General features: G+C 39.3%; 1 protein-coding gene and 1 long non-coding RNA gene across 7 annotated transcripts in view; one reads left to right on the forward strand and one right to left on the reverse strand.

Moving 5' to 3' along the window:
• Positions 1–8,211: 8,211 nt before the first annotated feature.
• Positions 8,212–21,093, reverse strand: part of RAB9B (RAB9B, member RAS oncogene family) — an 87,790-nt gene continuing 74,908 nt past the window's right edge. For 5 of the 6 annotated variants that reach the window (XM_071220327.1, XM_045188484.2, XM_045188485.2 and 2 more), the window contains 3 exons: positions 18,193–18,357; positions 12,765–12,824; positions 8,212–11,594 (listed from right to left, as the gene is read on the reverse strand). In XM_071220327.1, coding sequence (XP_071076428.1) covers positions 10,947–11,552 — 606 coding nt within the window. In that variant the 5' untranslated portion in view covers positions 11,553–11,594; positions 12,765–12,824; positions 18,193–18,357 and the 3' untranslated portion in view covers positions 8,212–10,946. Of the gene's footprint in view, positions 11,595–12,764; positions 12,825–17,486; positions 17,745–18,192; positions 18,358–21,093 lie in introns of those variants that run through there. The other variant, XM_024551591.3, reaches the window with a different exon arrangement.
• Positions 17,272–21,093, forward strand: part of LOC139440556 (uncharacterized) — a 44,676-nt gene continuing 40,854 nt past the window's right edge. Inside the window, exon 1 of the long non-coding RNA XR_011650801.1 lies at positions 17,272–17,365. This is a non-coding gene — a long non-coding RNA (uncharacterized lncRNA). The remainder of the gene's footprint in view (positions 17,366–21,093) is intronic.

Raw genomic sequence — 21,093 nt, forward strand, 5'->3', positions numbered from 1 at the left:
TTATTTCACTTAGCATAAAGCTCTCCAGTTCCATCCATGCTGTTGCAAAGGGTATAAGCTCCTTCTTTCTCTCTGCTGCGTAGAATTCCACTGTGTAAATATACCATAGTTTTCGGATCCACTCGTTTGCTGATGGACACTTAGGTTGCTTCCAGTACTTGGCTATTGTAAATAGTGCTGCTATGAACATTGGGGTGCACAGGTCCTTTTGGATTGCTGTTTCAGGGTTCTTAGGGTATAATCCCAGCAGCGGAATTGCTGGGTCAAAGGGCAGTTCCATTTTTAGTTTTCTGAGGAAATTCCATATTGTTTTCCACAGTGGCCTCACCAGTCTGCATTCTCAACAACAGTGCACTAGGGTTCCCTTTTCTCCGCATCCTCTCCAACATTTGTTTGTGGATTTGTTTATGTTGGCCACTCTGACTGGTGTGAGATGGTACCTCATTGTGGTTTTAATTTGCATCTCTCTGATGGCTAGTGATGCTGAGCATCTTTTCATATGTCTCTGGGCCCTCTGTATGTCTTCCTTGGAGAAGTGTCTGTCCAAGTCCTTTGCCCATTTTTTAATTGGGTTGTTTGTCTTCCAGGAGTGGAGTCGTGTGAGTTCTTTATATATTTTGGAGATCAGGCCCTTGTCTGAGGTATCATTAGCAAATATGTTTTCCCATACTGTTGGTTCTCTTTGTAATTTGGAGCTGTTTTCTTTAGCCATGCAGAAGCTTTTTATTTTGATGAGGTCCTATTTGTTTATTCTTTCCTTTATGTCCCTTGCTTTAGGGGATATGTCTGTGAGGATGTTGCTGCGTAGAATGCCTGAGATTTTCCTGCCAATGTTTTCCTCAAGGACTTTTATGGTGTTACAACTTATATTTAAGTCTTTTATCCATCTTGAGTTTATTTTCGTGTATGGCGTAAGTTGGTGATCGAGTTTCATTTTTTTGCACGTAGCTGTCCAGATCTCCCAACACCATCTGTTGAAGAGGCTGTTTTTGCTCCATTTTATGCTTCTGCCTCCTTTGTCAAATACTAATTGACCGTACAGACTTGAGTTTATTTCTTGGCTCTCGGTTCTGTTCCATTGGTCTATGTGCCTATTTTTATGCCACTACCAGGCTGTTTTGATTACAGTGGCCTTCTAATACACTTTGATATCAGGTATTGTGATCCCTCCTGCTTTGTTCTTCTATCTCAAAATTGCTGCAGCTATTTGTGGTCATTTATGGTTCCATATAAATTTCTGAAATGTTTGTTCTATATCTGAAATATGTCATAGGTACTCTAATAGGGATTGCATTGAATCTTTAAATTGCTTTGGGTAGTATGGCCATTTTGATGATGTTAATTCTTCCAATCCAGGAGCATGATACATGCTTCCATTTGTTTGTGTCTTCCTTAATTTCTGTCTTCAGTGTTGTGTAGTTTTCTGAGTACAGGTCTTTCACCTCCTTGGTTAGGTTTATTCCTAGGTACTTTATTTTTCTTGTTGCTATAGCAAATGGGATTTTTTCCCTGATTTCTGTTTGTGCAGTTTCGTTGTTGTTGTACAGGAATGCCTTTGATTTCTGAGTATTGACTTTGTATCCAGCTGTTTTGCCAAATTCATTTATTAGGTCAAGTAGTTTTTTGGTGGAGTCTATAGGATTTCCCATGTACACAATTATGTCATCTGCAAACAGTGACAGTTTCATTTCCTCCTTTCCAATTTGGATGCCTTTTATTGCTTTTTCTTGTCTGATTGCTGTGGCTAAGACTTCCAATACTATGTTGAATAGGAGTGGTGAGAGAGGGCATCCATGTCTTGTTCCTGATCTAAGTGGGAAAGCTCTAAGTTTTTGTCCATTGAGTATGATGTTGGCTGTAGGTCTCTCCTATATGGCCTTTATTATGTTGAGGAATGCTCCCTTTACTCCCACTTTGCTGAGTGTTTTTATCAGAAATGGGTGCTGTATCTTATCAAATGCCTTTTCCACATCTATTGATATGATCATGTGCTTTTTGTCTTTGCAGTTATTGATGTAATGTATTATGTTCATTGGTTTGTGAATATTGTACCATCCTTGCATCCCTGGGATGAATCCCACTTGGTCATGGTGGATGATCTTTTTAATGTATTGCTGGATGTCGTTTGCCAACATTTTGTTGAGAATATTAGTATCTATGTTCATCAGCGATATTGGCCTGTAGTTTTCTTTCTCTGTTGTGTCTTTATCTATTTTGGGGATTAGAATGATGCTGTCTTCATAAAAAGAGTTTGGGAGTCTTCCATCAGTTGGGATTTTTTCAAATAGTCTGTGAAGGATAGGGATTCTCTCTTCCTTAAATGCTTTGTAGAATTCTCCTGTGAAACCATCTGGTCCAGGGCTTTTGTGTGTTGGGAATTTTTGGATGACTGCCTCAATTTCGTCTGCTTTTATTGGTCTGTTCATGGGTTCTTCTTCATTCAGTTTTGGAAGATTATGTTTTTCTAGAAATGTGTCCATTTCACCTAGGTTTTCAAATTTCTTGGCATAGAGTTCTTCGTAGTAATTTCTTACAATCCTTTGTATTTCTGTGGTATCAGTTGTAATCTCTCCTCTTTCATTTCTAATTGTGTTTTTTTGGATCCTCTCTCTTTTTTTTCTTGAGCAGCCTACTTAAAGGCTTGTCGATTTTGTTTATCTTTTCAAAGAACCAGCTCCTGGATTCATTGATCCTTACAATTGTGCTTTTAGTCTCTATGTCATTTAACTCTGCTCTGATCTTGGTTATTTCCTTCCTTCTGCTTGTTCTGGGCTGTCTTTGTTGTTGTTCCTCCAGTTCTTGTAGGCGTAGGGTTAGGTTGTTTGTTTGAAATGTTTCTATCTTTTTTGGTAGGCCTGTATGGCTATGAACTTCCCTCTCAGGACTGCCTTTGCTGTGTCTCATAGGTTTTGGGTTGTTGTGAGCTCATTTTGATTTGTCTCCAGAAAGTTTTTGGTTTCTTCCCTAATCTGCTTCTTGAGCCATTCATGGCTTAATAGCATGCTATTCAGTCTCCATGATTTTGAGTGTTTTGGGTTTTTTCCTTTGGGGTTGGTTTCTAGTTTCAGTCCCTTGTGGTCAGAGAAAATGCTTGATATGATTTCAATTTTCTTGAATTTGTTGAGGCTTGCTTTGTGTCCTATCATATGGTCTATCTTTGAAAAAGTTCCATGGACACTTGAAAAGAATGTGTATTTTGCTTCTTTTGCATGAAAAGCTCTATATATATCAGTTAAGTCCATTTCCTCTAGGGTATTGTTAAGTCACACAATATCCTTGTTGGTATTTTGTTTGGAAGACCTGTCCATTTTTGATAGTGGGGTGTTAAAGTCCCCTACTATAATTGTGTTACTGTCAATATCTTTCTTGAAATCCTCCAAGATATTCTTTATGTATTTGGGTGCTCCTATGTTGGGCGCATATATATTTACAATGTTATGTCTTCTTGGTGGATTCTTCCTTTGAGTATTATGAAGTGACCTTCTGGGTCTCTCTTTATGGCCCTTCTTTGGAAGTCTATTTTTTCTGATATGAGTATTGCTACCCCTGCTTTTTTTTCCTGTCCGTTTGCTTGGAAAATTTGTTTCCAGCCCTTCACTTTCAGTCTGTTTAAGTCTTTTGTCCTGTGATGGGTGTCTTGTAGGCAGCATATGTGTGGGTCATGTTTTCTTATCCATTCAGCTTTTCTTTGTCTTTTGATTGGAGCATTTAATCCATTTACGTTTAAGGTTATTATCGATAGGTAGTTATTCATTGACATTTTTTCCTACCTGTGTTCCTCTGTCTTTCTCTTTTCCTTCCTTTCCTTTAAGCAGTCCTTTTAGCATCTCTTGCAGAGCTGGTTTGGTGGAAGTGTATTCTTTTAGACTTCTTTTGTCTGGGAAACTCTTTATTTGGCCTTCTATCTTGATTGAGAGCCTTGCTGGGTAAAGTAGTCTTGGTTGCAGGCCTCTGTTTCTCATTACTTTGAATATTTTTTGCCATTCTCTTCTGGCTTGGAGCGTTTCCATTGAGAAGTCAGTTGCTAACCTTATTGGGGCTCCCTTGTATGCTACTTCCTGTTTCTCCCTTGCTGCCTTTAAAATCCTCTCTTTGTCTTCCAAATATGCCATTTTAATTATGATGTCAGACCAATTACTCTTATCGTTTCCTTGCATTTGCAACATATTTTCCTTGTTAATCTGTAAGAAGTAATCAGTAACATCCTTTCTGTTGCTGCTATTTGTAAAAAGTAATTACCTAAAGCAAACCTAAGTATAATGAATGAAAACCTTCTTTGATGTATGCTATTAGCCAATAAAAACCTGTCAGGGCAAGGGTTGGGGCGCTCTCCTCCTGAGAGAGTGGCTGAGGTGCTCCGAGGTGCTCTCCCCTTGAGAGATTTGCCATGCTGTCACTTTTTCTCCACAGCACTTGGTAGTCCATGTGAATTTGTCTCGTCTCATCCACAATGCTGCAGACACTGCGGGCCGGTGTCCACATCACACTATCCCCAACATTTTGGATTCATTTTTTTCTTGTTCTCCTTGGGTGTTTTTTGATTCCTTATATTTTAAATCTGTAATTTTTTTCTTGGCTCTATCTCCTCTAATGTTGATTCCCTGTAAATTGTTCTTCATTTCATTTAGTTTATCCTTCATTTATGACTGAATCGTTTTTTATGATTTCCATGCTTTTTTACTGCTATTGAGGTCCTCACTAAGTTCACTTAGCATCCTTATAGCCAGTGTTTTGCACTCTACATCTAGGAGACTGCTTGTTTCCATTTCGTTTAGTTCTCCCTCTGGAGTTTTGCTCCATTCCTTCATTTGGGCTATGCTTCTTTGTTTCCTCATTTTGGCAGCCTCCCTGTGTTTGCTTTCACATGTTAAGTAGAGCTGCTATGACTCTCTGGCTTGGTAGAGAGGCCTAATGTAGTAACTGTCCTGTAGGGTCCAGTGGCACAGCCTCCCCTGTCACCCAACCTGGGCACTCAAGGAGTACCCACCCTGTGGACTGTGTCTACCCTACTCCTGGAGCCAAGCGTTGATTGGTGTTGGCCAGTCAATGGCAGATATTTACTCAGGCTGATCAGCTGAAAGGATTGGCACTGACCACTGACCACCAACCTCCAAACACCATGGAGTATTGGCTGAGTAGGGGCTCACTCCACAGAGAAGGACTTACTTCAGCAGGGCTCTGGTGCCTGCTGAGTCTGCCCCTTGAGTGTATCATTTGTGGAGGTGGTTCGGTGGTGGTGTTCTGAAGTGGTCTGTAGCTGTTCACTGGCTGTGCAGGCTCTGGGGAGGTCCCATTATTAACACAGGAAGTGGCAAGCCAAGCTCAGCCACCCACTGTGTTCTGCCTGGGCCACCCAAATAAGCTACAAAGCAATCTGTATTAGGCTGCTACTTGTGCTGGGCTTGGTGGTGCCCAAGTGAGTCTGAGCTGTAAACCAAGGTGAGCTGTTGTTAGTGCTGGACCTGGGGCCACTTAGCAATAGGGACAGGGAAGCTGAGGCCAGATGTTGCTTGTTTGAGAGAATTTAGGAAGATGTGAATCATGAGCCAAGACAAACTATTTGTATGGAAAAGCCACTGGAAACAGGCTGGGTGGGCCCAAAAGTTGGGTGGGTAGAACCTCAGGGAATCACTAGGGTGGGGCAAACAGTGTGAGCCAAGTTGATGTCTCAGTTATGACATCCACCTGCCCACTCTGTGGTTCTGTGGAGGGGGGGCTCAGAAAAGGAACAAAGGCCTCTGCCAGCTCTTCTGTCTGGGATAAAGCTGCCCCCCAAATCTCACCCTGATGTTGGACAATTCAGTTTCTCCCTGTATGTCTCTGATGCCTTTCAAGCTGCTGCTCCTGTGCTGGAGCTCAGAGGCAGTGAGTCCAAGAGAGTCTGTGTGTGGGCCCTTTCAGAGGAACTGCCTGACACTCTAAAAGTTTGTCTCCCAGAGCCTTAATCCCCACAGGTTTTTACAACTAGAAGTTATCACTTATCTTCCTGGCACTGGAACCTTGGGCTGGGGAGCCTGATGTAGGGCTTGGACCCCCTTGCTCCTGTGAAATACCTCATGATTTTTATCCACCCACATGGGTGTGGGACCAGCTTGTTCCACATCCTGCCCCTCCTACCAGTCTGGATGTAGTTTCTTCTTTAATTCTGCGTTTGTAGGGTTTCCATTCAGCTTGATTTTTGACAGTTCTGAATGATGATTGTTCTGTAGTTTAGTTGTAATTTTGATGTGGTTGTACAAGGAGGTGAGCTGTGTTTACCTATGTCACTATCTTGAACCTCTCTTCAATATATACAGTTTTGTTTGTCAAGTATACCTCAATAAATCCAGGAGGAAAAAAGAGACCAGTCTGGAAAAATTCATGCACATATGTTAACATTTTATAAAAAGGTATATCACAGCCCTGGCTGGTGTGACTCACTTGACTGGAGTATTGTCCCATAAACTGAAAGTTTGCAGATTTGACTCCCAGTCAGAGCACATATCTGGGTGGCAGGTTTGGTCATCAGTAGGAACACATGCCAGAGGCAACTGATTGATGTTTTGTTCCCCCCTCTCTCTCCCTCACTTCCCCTTCTTTAAAATCAATGAGTATGTCTGTGGGTGAGGATTGTTTTAAAAAGGTGTAACACAGTTTACCTGCCCTAAAATCAAGATTAAGAGAAGTACTACACAGTAATAAATCCTACATCTCTGTAGCAAGTAGAGAACAAATGAAATTATTTTCATTTCCCTGAAATGATTTGGCTAGATCACTGAAGGAAAAAAAAATTGTTGCCGTTAGAATTACTTCAGGTAACTTAAATGAAAGTAGAGATGCCCACCCCAACCCTTACATTGAAATTACTCAAGTCAATGCCTCAATCATCCAGTGTTTTAAAAATTCAGTTATAGAATTAAAGAGAAAACATTTATTCCACACCCTCTACTTCCTGGAAGGACCATAGCCAAACTATTTCCAAAAAATGAGAACCTATTATATTTCTTCCTTTTTTTTTTTAGAACTTTTCACAAATGTTATATAATTAATTCTTTTTGTGTGTGTGATTATACAATTCTTTTTTTTTATTGTTGTTCAGTTACAGTTGTCTGCATTTTCTCCCCACCCCTCTACCCCACCCCAGCCAAACCCAGCTTCCACCTCAGCTTCCACCTTCCCCCTTGGTTTTGTGCATGTGTCCTTTATAGTAGTTCCTGAAAACCCTTTTCCCCACTATCTCTTCCCCCTCCCCTCTGGCTATTAGAACCTATTATATTTCTTAAGACATCAAGAGGACATTTCCCACTGGGCTTTGAATCAGGCAGAAAAATAGCAGAGACAGAAAGCTAGTTTTCTGCTTTTAAAATATCAGATTTAGATGAGCCATTCCTTTTTTAAGATGCTTATAACTTTATGATCTCATATAGATTAAAAGTTACATCATTATAGCCTATCAAAAGGATTTCAGGTGCTATATTTGAAGCAGGGTCTGATAATTTGTTAAATGATTATCCTCAGAGATGAAAATAGTACATGTGGCAAAAAATCTGTTTTTCTCCCTGTGATTTCAACTGCCCAAAGTTCCAACTGCCCAAAAATAGAGAGAGAAGAGGAGATGGCTAAACCTGAGTCAGATTGAATCAATGTAATAAAATTATGTGGTGTGGAGAGACTTGAATCCATAATTTAAAAGTCACCACCATGTATTTTCAATCCAGTTAATGCTGATTTTTAAAGTCCAATATGTGGAAGCAAGAAAACAGAATATTTAACAAAATTATCCTTTGTTTTCTGATTTATTTTTGCCTATATTTTCATATTTCCTAAGATATGGACATTATTCCAGTCAAGAAAATAAAAAGAATATGTATATTCTGTTATATTCTGTGATGTTTTAACATTTGTTTTAAATTATAATGAAGACATAAAATAGAGAGTCAAGACTCAATTTCCAGTCCCAATACTCTTCATACATTAAAAAGTGGCATAAAGTAAAAAGAACCTCCCCACCTTAATTTTTTGAGTTTGTTTCCCAAGCAGTAGAAGAATATTTGTCTGATCGTTAGGTAGTGGCTGCTTGGAGTACCACGTGAAAAAAATGATCTAAAGGCCACATGCAGTATAGCTGGAAAAAGTGACTTGATTAACACCTGTCTGCCACACCCACCAATTGCTCAAAAAAAGAAAGGAAGAGAAGAAGCACAAACATTGTATACTGGTTATTCGAAGAGCAGTTTTTATTTACTTTAACACAGATGCCTTTTTACAGTTGGAACAAAATATCTGATACACGATTTTGAGTTTTTAGCAGCACCTGCAACAAGAGGGTTGTGGAATACCTCAGGGTAAAATAGAGATGGCTGAGGCTAGCACAAATTAACCTGAAATTGAACAATCCATTGAAGTCATATGGAATCCGAGGCCCCCTGAATATTAGCCCAAAACATGAAAATAAACAGAATAAAATTCTGTATGACATTCAAATGGACAATTGAAAAACAGTATAGTTTCAATTAGAAGTATTTCATTCAAAAAACCTAGTGTTTATGAAAAACTACCAAAAAATTCTGTGCTGCACATTCTAGGGAACACAATTTCTAAGCCTATATGCACAGTTCCTGGGATTCACAGATTTCAGCCTTTGGTGTTTTTTAATCTTACTTAAATTACACATCACCAAAATGACACTGTTTGTTTTATCACTTTATGTCAAGTGCTTTCCCTAAGATATTCTGTAGTGATGTGGCAGGGAAAAAATTGCAATAACTAAGAGGAAAGAGGCCTCAGTTGACCTGACAATAAAATTAACACTTCTTTTGGATGCACAGGAGGCCGATGAATAGGATACCTACATAATTATTTTTACTTAATTGGCCATATTCTATTTTGATAGAGACAAGTACTATTGTGAGTGGATGGAGGTCTTTATGAAGGCCTGAGATCTACAAATAGAAAATATTATAAGCAGAATGCAAATAGAAAGAGAAGGCCCCAGGTCTCATGCACTTTAAAACAATTAGCATTTAATAGTTCTGATGTACAGAATTTCACCCTAACAAGATTGTAGCAAAATGATCATAGAATTTTAAAACCAGTGTTTATGGGCATAGGCAGGATAGGGACCAATACTTATGAGCTATGGAGTCCCAGTTCTGTCTTTGATTTCTGGCATAAAAGTTAGCTGGACAGTAGGGTCAGGATTATATTTAAATTGGAAATATTGAGTATGACTGGGTTGAAATACCGTCTTCAACTTGGCTGTGTGGTAAAAAAATCTCAGAGCTCTTAAAACACCCAAGGTTCAATGTGTAAGGCTGATTCCATATGTGGCTACAATGGAGAGTTCTAGCCTATATTCTTGTGAAAGCTCCCATACCGCTCAACCCCAGCCCAAGTCTCTTTGGGGGGTCATTTATAACTGTCCCTCACCAACCTGGGTCACTATTTTTATCAATGTTTTAAAAGTATAGCTAAAAATCTATGCAGGACAAACAGGTCAGCCAATAAGAACTAGACTGCATATAGATAGCTGGTAGTCATAGTAATAAAATTTTGACAAACCACTTTTGTATTTTAATATGGTATCTTTAGGATGTTTATATCAGGGCACACAATGTTTACTTTGATGTCAAGATTTTTCCTGCCATAGTATGAAAGCAAAAGACAGAGCTATGTAGTTGCTGTTAAATGCTGATCCCAGAATAGTTTTCGAGCCTTTTAAAAGTCCCTCTCCATAGTCTTAGCTATTGTCTTAAGATACACCTAACTATAATATGGCACTGAAACATAATATGTAGCTTACAGATTCTTAGAACTGAGAGCTGGAAGGGACCTTAAACCAAACATCCAGCCAGTACAGAAATTCTTTTTCTGGCATTTTAACAGATGGTCATACAGCATCTATGTCAATATTTTTACTAGAAGGGAGTTCACTATTAAGGCAATCCATTCCACTGTTGGAAAACTCTAGTTATGAAAAATTCATTCTAACAATGGGTTAAAGTCTGCTCTCTGGTCACTTTCTTCTATAATAAATATTGGAGTTAAGGAACCTTGTGAGAAAAGCCCATTATCCCCCAATCCTTTCTGAAGGCTTATCTGAGAGCACAGCATGGTGGACCAAACAACCATCAAAATTACAAGCAAGGAGCATTGCATTCAAAACCATATACTAAGCAGCATTGCTAAATTGATAAGAGGTTGTCAGAGAAGCAACATCCTTATGCAGCAAAAAAGTAGACTTATGAAGTAAAAAGCAAACCAACCATTTTTTTGCAAGGGTGGTTGGCATATTTAAACATAATCCATTTTGTAGTACCCTGTTACTTCAAATGCAAGAAATACAATCAAGTTCCAGTGTCATCAGTGTATCTCTTATTGAGATGGTATTTTTCGAAAAGCTCAGATAGAAGGAAAGCATACATAAGGATTTAAACAAGGCAGTGTACATCATTATACTTTTGCATTCCTAATCATTATAACCTTTTTATAATTCAAGCTTAGGACATCTTTGTTTGCATTATTCTATTTATTGTAATACAGCTCAGAGTATTATTTTTCCCCCTTTGGCAGACATGTTAGAAATTGCTTGGCAATAGTCAGTGGTGACATTTGTTAGTTGATTAATGGAACATTTATAGGAATAGCTGTAGCTCTTTAATTCCTTCATGCAACTGGGTTCTAAGTTTAAACTGTGATTTGAAAAATATTTAAATCTCTCAGGACTAAAGCTTTCTGAAATGTCCTGATGCACACAAGAAGGAAATAGCAGAAATCACACAAAATACACTTGGCTTAATAGATGCTTTTAAAAAATTGCTCTACAACTTCAGTTTGAAAGGTTCTAAATAACAATTACAACTTTATCTCTTACCCTTTCCTTTGTGTGTGCACTTTTAAAGAAGCACAGTTATTCTTACATTACTGACTTACCAATTTGAGGTATGCTTTTAAAAGGCTTCTTACTTTTAACAGCATGAAGATCCTGCTTTGGAGCCACTGTTCAAGTCAATAGTGTGACCTAACATGCAGTGCTCCAACTGTTCCTCTACAGCCAACACCTGCCTGACAGCTTCTTCAAAGGCCACTGTTACATTAGTATCATCTTTGGCACTTGTTTCTAGATAAGGGTAATCACCATTCTCCATGCACCAGGCTTGTGCCTCCTCAGTAGTCACTTGCCTATCCTCTTTGTCTACCTTGTTACCCAGAACTACAAAGGGGAAGTGCTCAGGGTCTTTCACATCTGCATAGTAGATGAATTCTTTCTGCCAGTTACCAAGGTTCTCAAAGCTCTGCCGGTCATCCACGCTGAAGGTCAAGAGGCAACAGTCTGCTCCCCTGTAGAAGGGTGTCCTAAGGCTCTTGAAACGTTCCTGCCCTGCAGTGTCCCAGATCTGAAGAGTTACAAAACGTCCATCTACCTCCAGATCTCGATTTAAGAACTCTACCCCTATGGTGTGAAAAGCCTGGGAGTCAAATTTATTGGTTACATAACGGTTCATAAGTGAGCTTTTCCCAACTCCACCATCACCCAAGAGAATGACCTTTAAGAGCAGGGATTTACCACTCATTGTTGCAGCACCAGATAAGGAGAAGTTTAAAACCAAGAGAACCTGAAAATAAAATAAAAATAGGAGGGAAACAGTTAAACTTGGAATGAAAATCAACTTCATAATAAGTGTATCTAAATTATGAGGCTTTCTAATTTAGCTTTTCTTGATTCATGCTCATTAACTGATACAGTACAGCAGAAGGAATAAACCTCTTTTTGAATGAGGACAAAAATAGGTCTTGTTTTTCTGAGGGCTCTTTCTTGTGCCAGGAAAATCAGTGAATGCCATGGGAAAGCAGACCAGTAGATGGTGCTGCAATTTGGTTCAGCTCTAACCCTATTCTCTCTTAGATGAGAGAGTCTAGAATAGGGATGCCACTCAAGTATGTAACCCATATTAGCTTCTAGTTTGGACAATTCCAAATAAGAGGCAAATAGTATGAAATTGATTCAGGGTTTGAAGTTTGTTCCCAATGGACCCAAGCATTATTGAGGAGAGAAGGTTGCATAAGCTAGAATTCTGTCAGTAGAGGTTTGGGCTAGAATTAGACCAAACTTGGAAGATGGAAAAAGGTCAAGCTTCTTCTAGCATTTGCCCCATTTTATTTGCATTGATATGGGTGCTCTCACAAGTAAAGGATCTTCCATAATCTTTTCTTCATAGAACAGTATCAGTTAAATTGATGATAGTTGGCTGGTACCAATATAACAGCTTTCATTCAGGAGGAATATATTGAATGGCTTATTAATTTTTAGATTTAGGTTCTAATTCCATACCAACACTAAAAAATACTGTAAACTCTCAAATGCTAATAATTACACTGAATCCTTTTGTTATCTCCATAACACATCTATACAAGGAATACGTAGAATACATCTTAAGATGAAAAGATAAAATATTTACTGAAAAACTCCCTTGTACTAGATTCTGTTAGATACTTTCACACTAGCTCCATTATGGGAGCTCAACAATGATGATGTTAATTGGGTATTATTTATTCAACAGGCCCAAAGAGATGAAAACTAATCAGTAATCAAAACAGCACATGCAAAAGAGTCTGGAGGCACATACATTTGAAATGTAACTTTTTAAAAACATCAGTAGTCCTTAAAATTATGTTGGTGTGCATGTGTGCTAACAATATATTTTTCCAAACATTCATTTTTAGGAGCTCCAATGAAAAAAGTATAAATATATATCTAGCCAGGTAAGTATGAAATATAAACCTACCCAGTTGGGTCTTTGTCACAATCTTGCCTTTTCTTGTTGTTATTTTTCCTTTTTAGGATTCTAAAAAACAAGTTGGGAAACATTATTTTTAAAAGTCTAAAATAAAATAAAGAATATATATATATTAAAAAACAAACTGAAGTCAGGAAAACCACAGACCAACCTCAAACTTACCTACAGAGAATGATTTTCATAAATATACTTAAAAGTTTAAAATGTTATAAATGCTTAACATGAGCAATATAATTTTATTGCAAGAACTTTAACTTGTCTTAACCTGAGTGTACTTTATATGATGTTTAAAGTTTTAGAGTGTCTCTCCATTGAACTCTCCATTCAAAGTAAATCAGAGAAAGTAGGTGATAGTCACAGTAGAAGATATTCAGGAAAGGGAAAGCACAGAGGAATCTAAGATATGTTGAAATTCTGTGTCAGAGGTGAAACTCCTTCCCTTCATACCTACCAATATTCCTATCTGCATGAACTTCCTAGTGCACTCACAAATCTGCCTTGAGTTTGTCTCTGCATTTGATCCCACAAAATCAGTGAAGAAAAAGCTATGTTTGGGGATTCCCTGTTTACAATATATTCTCTTGGCTAATTAACTTAGACCACCTGTCTTTAACATAAGTTTTAGTATTTAGCTGGTTTTCTTAAATTCCAACACAACTTTATTTAACATTTTAGTTAATTATGGCAAGAGTCTTATTTAACCAGCACCAAGGATGCTGGTCTAAAAAGAATAATAGTCCCTAGACTTGTTGAGTGTTCTTCCGTAGTGAGAAATAAAAAAGCTGTTATGAAATCTCTTCTGCTTAATAATCTCATCAATTTTTTCAAATATAGGTAAAGCATATAATAAGGGATCTATTAGAGATATAAATTAGTAAATATAAATTTAAATAATGTCTTTAAATTGATAGATTTTATTTTCCTTCTTGGTTTTTATCTATTCTAAAGAATTCTCAAGTTTTCCACAATTCTTGATTTTTGTCCTCTTTTTTCTTTGCTCTCAAACTGCTGTCTTTGGCACCAGCTCAAGTAACAAACATTTCTTTAAATGGTGATGAAACAAGTGTTGTTAGCACACCTCTTTATTTTTAATGCTGGTCTGTAGGATAACTTTATAGAGCCAAACTTTTGAACTCTCACTTTTAAAAAGTAACAGAAGGAAGAACAAACTTGGGCACAAAAATGACAGTATTAAGGGGCCATGCCAAATATGCTCCTTAAGTTTCTAGCAAACAGGTGTTCACATCATTCAAAAACTTACTAACTCTGTTCTTCCAGTTGCAGATACATCAGATGACGGGCCAAGGGCTGAGTGCATATTGAAACCAAATGCTCAGCTCCAGAAATAATGATAAAGTATTAATACCTATCTGAGGTAATGCTGCAGTTGCTAGTACATTCCCTAATTGTTCATGTGCACACATAACTTCTGGGTACATAGGCTGTATACCACAGAAAAGGGAGGAAAAACAATGTGGTTCAGTGTCAAGTGCCCTGGGCTGCTAGCAACCAGGAGATAAGAGTCTTCATCTCTGCTTTCCATTCATTTTTTTTTATGAACTTGGACAGGTCAGTTACTGTAATCTTGTTCTGTTTCAATATCTTCCTATATAAAAATAGAGATGATAATACATGCCCTACTTAACTCATAGGATTTGGGGGAAAATTAATAACTTATGAGGTCTGCAAAGATTTGTGAGCATTTATTGAAATTTTGGGTTTGAGGTTTTTGTTCCTCTTGCTCCTCCACCTCCTTTCATTCACTGATGAGAGGGCCTAATGACTCAGTGTTAACCCTTCTCAGAAAGGGCCTTCCAGTGGGAAGACAACAATTCATTCTTTTCTCTGTCTTCGATATTTGAGAATGCCTTGTTTCCCAAAAATTTGAGCATCTTCATTTACTACAGAATCTTAGTGTTGGAGGGACCTTAAGGGCCTTCTGGTCCAATCCTGCTACTGATGCTTGAGAAAACATTTGAGTACCTATTGTGTGCTGTGTCCTTACTAAGGTGTCTCTCCACTCTCCTCTGCTATCTCCAATACCCATTTGTTTGCTGGAAGTAGAGATGAATACAGTTTAAGCTTGTCTCCTTGCCTTCATTCACTAAATGCTGCTGATTTTTCCTTGGACTATCCTTCTCCAGTCTTCTGCTACCATCCTTATTTTGGCCCATATTTCCTTGCATCTATTAAGAAAGCTTCCTGGCTGTTCTCTCCCTTCCCTCAGGTTTCTCCTTAACTAATCTACTTTGCAAAGCTTAATTACTTGAGCACTCACTGGATATAGACACCGTTAGAAATGCATACATATTTCAGGTGAGGTCTTAACCTGAAGGAGTTTACAAATTAACACATAAGCTTCAGATCTCATGGTTTATAGTTGAAACAGTATCATTTTGTTAACAAAACTTTTTGCCAAGTTTGTCTTTCCAACACAACCAAATTTTAAATTCCTGGATAGTACAACCCATGTTTGTATGTGTCTTTGGAGCCCCTTCAACAAGCAGCACCAGGGTCCTCCATATGGCTAATCAATAAACATTTGTTCATTAATTAACTGTTTAGGTAGGTGCCTAGAACCAATGCCTCTGAATTTATGCCAAAGTACAATAGATCCACAGTTCTGCAAGAAATCCAAATACTATTATTTACAAGGTGACTTAAGAGCAGAAGTAATGGAGTTATCTGGATAATTTTCTAAATGGGACTTAACAGGAATTCCACCTATTGAAAGTTGGTGGAAATATTCCAGTTTTCCTCCCTTTCTCTCACATTTAAAAAATAAGTATATAAATTTCTCAATTGCCATCAAAAATAAGAGGAGAGTAATTCTTTCCACTTAATGTTTCCAATTGTTGATCGCATCCCTGTCAGCATCATTGTCATTTGAAAATGAGTGTGATCTCCTTTAATACATATTTAAGTTAAAAAGAACTACCACAGTATAAAAGCAAATCAATTTTTCCTCCCCTAGGATATGCCAAATTTCAATCAAACCTTGAAAGAAGACAACATAAATAGGCAAAAGAACTCTTTGATAACTCTAAGTACATTTAATAGGAAAGTCAGACTCCTTATACATCCTTTATGGGTTCCATATCAGGTTAGGATTTGGACTAAAATGTTTATTCTGATTTTGGTCCTATTTAGAAAAGGATCTGGCTTTAACAGACCAATTATCTTAGAGATGCAGTTCTCCTTTCCTACCCCACTGCCCCAAATAGATTAACAAGCATTCTCTAATGATAGTTTATTCATTTTTTCCAGTTAAAGTTTAAGTCTCAGACAATAAGTTGAATTAAGAATTCACATAACCAATATTTGTCAGCTTGCTTTGTTCTTCAACATACTTGAAACCTTCTGAATCTACTGTGCTGGCACTCACACAGGCTTATTAAACTGATTGTATTTAGTTGAGGGTAGGGGTAAAGGTGAGGGAGGAGGCAGTACAATGAGGAGAAAGAAGTTGAACCTTTGAAAATAGTACATTTTAGTGTGATGATGGAGAGAAGACAGAAATGCAAATTAGTAACGTCAGTTCGATTGCCATGGGTAGAATGATGCACAAATCCATAGTGCAGATTGGGAGCAATTCTTGAGAGGGATGTGTACTGCAGGACTGAGGGTGGGGATCCTCAGAGCAGCAGAAGAGGGCTAGACAGTGGATGAGAGTGGAACTGGTGGCAATCTGCATAGGAGAGGAGCCATGGTTGGAGAGGAGTGAGGAAAGTCCATCTTGTGGTGACATACTGGTTGAGGCTCCTCAACTCACTGTTGATTCCTGGCAAAATATTTGTTAATACTGCACTCGAAAACTGGGATAAGCTTTCTTTATGTAAAAATCAGTACAAATAAATGATCAAATTCCTGAGATTCTCCTCAAACAGTGTAGGTTATTTCCAATATAACCTGATGCTTGTGGTGGGGGGGGGGGGTTCATAGCAGGGAAGCCCTCTGACATGTGCACTGGACTGATTCATTTTGTAGAGCTAACAAGTTATTAGCTACATCCATGCACTGAGTCCAAGCACCACAGCTGTCATGCCACTGAAATGCTATTCCCACATCTTTGCCCATATTTAGATCCTATATGCAACTAGAAGGGACCAACGTGGAATTTCACCTCTAATCTTTCATTCCTCACTATGACAGCTCTGTGGCTATGAGCCTGAAGGCACACTAGATAGCAATTTGGCACTGTTCCTAGGCCACTTCTTCCCAAGTAGACTGGCTGGAGATAAATAGGTAAGGTTTGGATAATTGATCAGGGTACTGGGAAAAGAAGCTTCCCTAGGAGACCGGGAATGTTGTCATCTTTATGGCAGGGATACTGTTAACTTGGAGATCTAGAAAGTGAGATGTCACGCATGGTGTCAACTACCTGGGACCCAGGTCCTCTTCATCTCACTCCCAGCTCTTAGAACCAGTGACCCTGGCGCATGCGCACTGAGCCACACCCGATCCCCAGGGAGCCCTATGCCTCCGTGCCCGGCTCTGGCAGCCACTGGGATTACTCAGCAACGCCTGCCCTCCGCCACCACCTACCCGTGAACTCCGACCACTGCAGTGCCGAGGTCTCTTTCTCAAGGGTAAGCGGCCCCACAAATCACCTAGACTTCCCTTTCTCTGTCCTCTCCCGAAACCCCCAACTCTCCGTCTCCTGGGTCTCGGTGGTCCACCGCCTTCCCTGTTCACACAGAGGCACCTTACCTGACACAATGGGACAGAGACAGAAGAGATCCGCAGGCAGGCGCCAGGCAGTAAGCTCCAGGAGCCGGCAGCCCAGCTCCTCAGAGACACCGTCACTGCTCCCACTGCCTCCTTATCCTCAGTGGGGCAGCAAGTGCAGGTTGGACCTCGGTGGCCTGACAGCTGCCGCTCGTGCCCGCCGCTGCTGCCGCTCAGCGTCTCGTGCTCGCGCCTGCCAGGGGAGGGGGCGGGGCCCTGTGCTGCCTCTTTGGGTCCCTTTCTTGGCACTGGGGACCCAGCTGCCTCCCGCCATAGCTGGTGGAGAGCACAACCTGGCTCGCTCACTCTTCTTTTATGCTTAGTGTCCAACCCTGGTCTCCCCTGTCCTCTCTGCCCCTCCCCTCGGTAGGCATGGCGACAATGGACTGTCAAATGTTGCTCTACCATTTTGTTCCTCTGCAGCCAGGGTCCACAGCCCCATTTTCTGAAATTGCCCTTAGACGTACCTCATTTACCTTCCCGCCAAACCTTCTACTTTTGCCAAAAGGGTAGCACATACATTCTCCTGTTTCAAATAGCTCAGGGAAATACATTACTAGCAAATACATTACGCAACACATTACCAGGCCCTCTAGTTCTCTACTGCTTATGAAATTCTCGTGACAACCCAAAAAGAAAGGTTCACATCCATAACTCAGGCATAGAAGTCACAGCCTTTTACCCTTACCAGTTAGCGTTCTGGAGGGCCACATAGAGATCATTGCTAGAGGTTTCCGGAATTGTTGATGGAGTAGAATGAAATGTTCCAATTGTGCCCAGCCTCTCAGCCAGTACTTTTTGTTGTCTCCTGTGGCTCTCAAGTACTTCCAACTTGTTTGTGATTTATTCTTTCCTGGAATCAAAGGAGGACAGAGTTCCTGGGGTTATTCAGCCAGCACTCCATCTTTCTGTCAAGCAGATCTACCTGTGAATCTTCCCCAATGTCTGAAGACCTGTGCCTGCATGGCACTGCCCCCTCACTCATCGTGTGCCCCCTGAGGGCCCTCACACATGCCCTCCCTCCCTAACCACTCAGTCAGTGCCACAGGGCCCAGCTTAAATGTCACTTCCTCAGGGTAACCTTTCTCAATTACCCCTGAATGGAGGAAGTGCCCTGATTTATTCTCTTGCAGCCTTATGTAGATGGCTGTGCTTTCATTCATAATACTTATCCATTAATGATTAGGTATTTAAACGTATATTTTGATTGAAAACTGTCTTCCTCCACTAAACTATATTGCATGCAAAAATCAAGGACTGTGACTGTCTAGGTTCACCATCATATCCCCAGGGCCTAGGGCAATGCTTGCTACACAGGACATACTCAGAAAATGTTTGTTGAATATGAATGAATGTTTGATCAGTAATTATTGTTCTTTAAAAATAAAATGAAGGGATCTAAGTGAATCCTTTGTGCTCCTACTTAAACCAGTCCCCCACCTTCTCCAAACACACTAAAACTCTCTTCTGATGGACATAGTCCTCTAAATCAATTTTTCACTCCCACATCCTTATCTATAATAACAGGAAACTTTTTGAGCATGGGCCCCATTATATGTATATATATTTATAGATTATACACATTTACTACTGTGCATATATACTTTATACATTACTGTACATTATATATTATAATACATATACATTAGAACATTCCAACAGACATTTTAAAAGAATGAGAAAAATATAAATATATTTCAATGTTTTTTTTCTGCACTACAATGAATTGTTTAGTAAACTGCTCAAAATAATAGTCCTTATACTAGAGTGTCTCATTTTTATGTGACTCTAGTCTCCTTTTTTCCTCTTCTCATAGATAGTATTTTTCAACAGTGTAATCATCTCTGAGAATCCTCCAAACCTGCTTGCAAGTTTTAAGGTCCTTTTAATTGCTAGGTTTGGATACCCTCTTCTGTAGTCAGAAGCTCATAATTGCTGAAGGTATTACACATTTGCAGAATGTTCAAACCCTTAAGGGTAAACAAAATCCTATGTTAGCCCACATACTGTTAACTACATATCCTATATTAAAAGAGTCTCTAGAGGCCACTTGAAAGCAACTACTATCTAAGTAGAAAGAAGCAACATACTCCCACTATTTATTAGGGAACAACACAAAAGTGGATAGCTCAAAGTTGTAATTGGTTTCGTAACTCTTGCACTGTCAAACCATGCCCTCCACAAATAATGTTTCCATGCATAAGGAAACAATATAATCCTATTTTTTATAACACAGTTACACAAACACATACCACTTTTATCATACTGTGGTCAGAGATAGGAGGCTAAACCAAGATTGCCTTTAAATAACTGGAGAAAAGATTACCTTTGGAGAATGACACACACATGCAAAAGTAAGCATTCAATGTATAATATTTATTATTTTGAAAAGTCCCCAATTATGATTCAATTTTTAAATACACTGACTTGGGCTTCAAGAACATATAATTGGAATGTGATTACTATAAAAGAAAAGCCCAATTCAGTGCTAAAAAGATGGTTATGAACAAAAGAGCCCTGGCTGGTGTGGCTCAGAGGATTGAGTGCTGGCCTATGAACCAAAAGGTCACTGGTTCGATTCCCAGTTAGGGCACATGCCTGGGCTGCGGGCCAGGTCCCCAGTAGGGGATGAACAAGAGACAACCAAACTTTGATGTTTCCCTCCCTCCCTTTCTCCCTTGCCCTCTCTCTAAAAATAAATAAATACAATCTAAAAAAAAGAGACCTATGAAGGGATCCAAATAAATTCATAAACACTGCATACCATTTCCCTTCCTGGAGAGTCATAATGCATATTAGAACACTGAAGCATCTTTTGTTTATGGAATACCTGTTAACAGGATTTATACACTTCAGAACCCAATTTGGCAGCTGCTATCTTAATCAAATGTACAAAGTGGAAATGTGATAACAGGACATTGGTTTGCCTTGAACATGGATGGCAATAGATGTCCTCTTGCTTGGCAACACATACAGACTTGTAGTGGCTTCTTGGAGAACTGTGCTCTAGAGGATTCCAAGGTGCAACCAGCTCAGTAGAGAAGAGTGATTACTTAGTGATGACTACCATGGATGAGGCAATGTGTTTGCTGTCCTTGGCCTAAAGTATTTATATGGCAACTATACATTTCATATTTTCCAGATAGTTCTGATTTCAAATATTTTGTTCTGATGGCCCCATATTTACAGTAATAATTATAGGACTATCTGATATATTATTCGGAAAATATAGTAGCCACAGATATGTAAAAAGGAATTTGGGCAGTAACAACTTGTCAGTCTTCATGCCCTGGCTGGTGTAGATCAGTGGATTGAATGTTGGCCTGCAAAACAAGGGTCACCAGTTCAATTCCCAGTCAGGGCACATGTCTGGGTTGTGGGCCAGGTCCCCAGTGGGGGGTGTGCAGGAGGCAACCACACATTGATGTTTCTCTTCCTCTCTTTCTCCTTCCCTCCCCTCTCTCTAAAAATAAATAAATAAAATCCTTAAAAAAAATTGTCAGTCTTCACCAGTCATTCTCCAAAAGCAAGTAACTGGTTCTGGTGACACAATAACTTTATCACTTGACATGTGGATAATCTTTGCAAT

This window comes from Desmodus rotundus, chromosome X (assembly GCF_022682495.2).
Source record: "Desmodus rotundus isolate HL8 chromosome X, HLdesRot8A.1, whole genome shotgun sequence".
Taxonomy (NCBI): domain Eukaryota; kingdom Metazoa; phylum Chordata; class Mammalia; order Chiroptera; family Phyllostomidae; genus Desmodus; species Desmodus rotundus.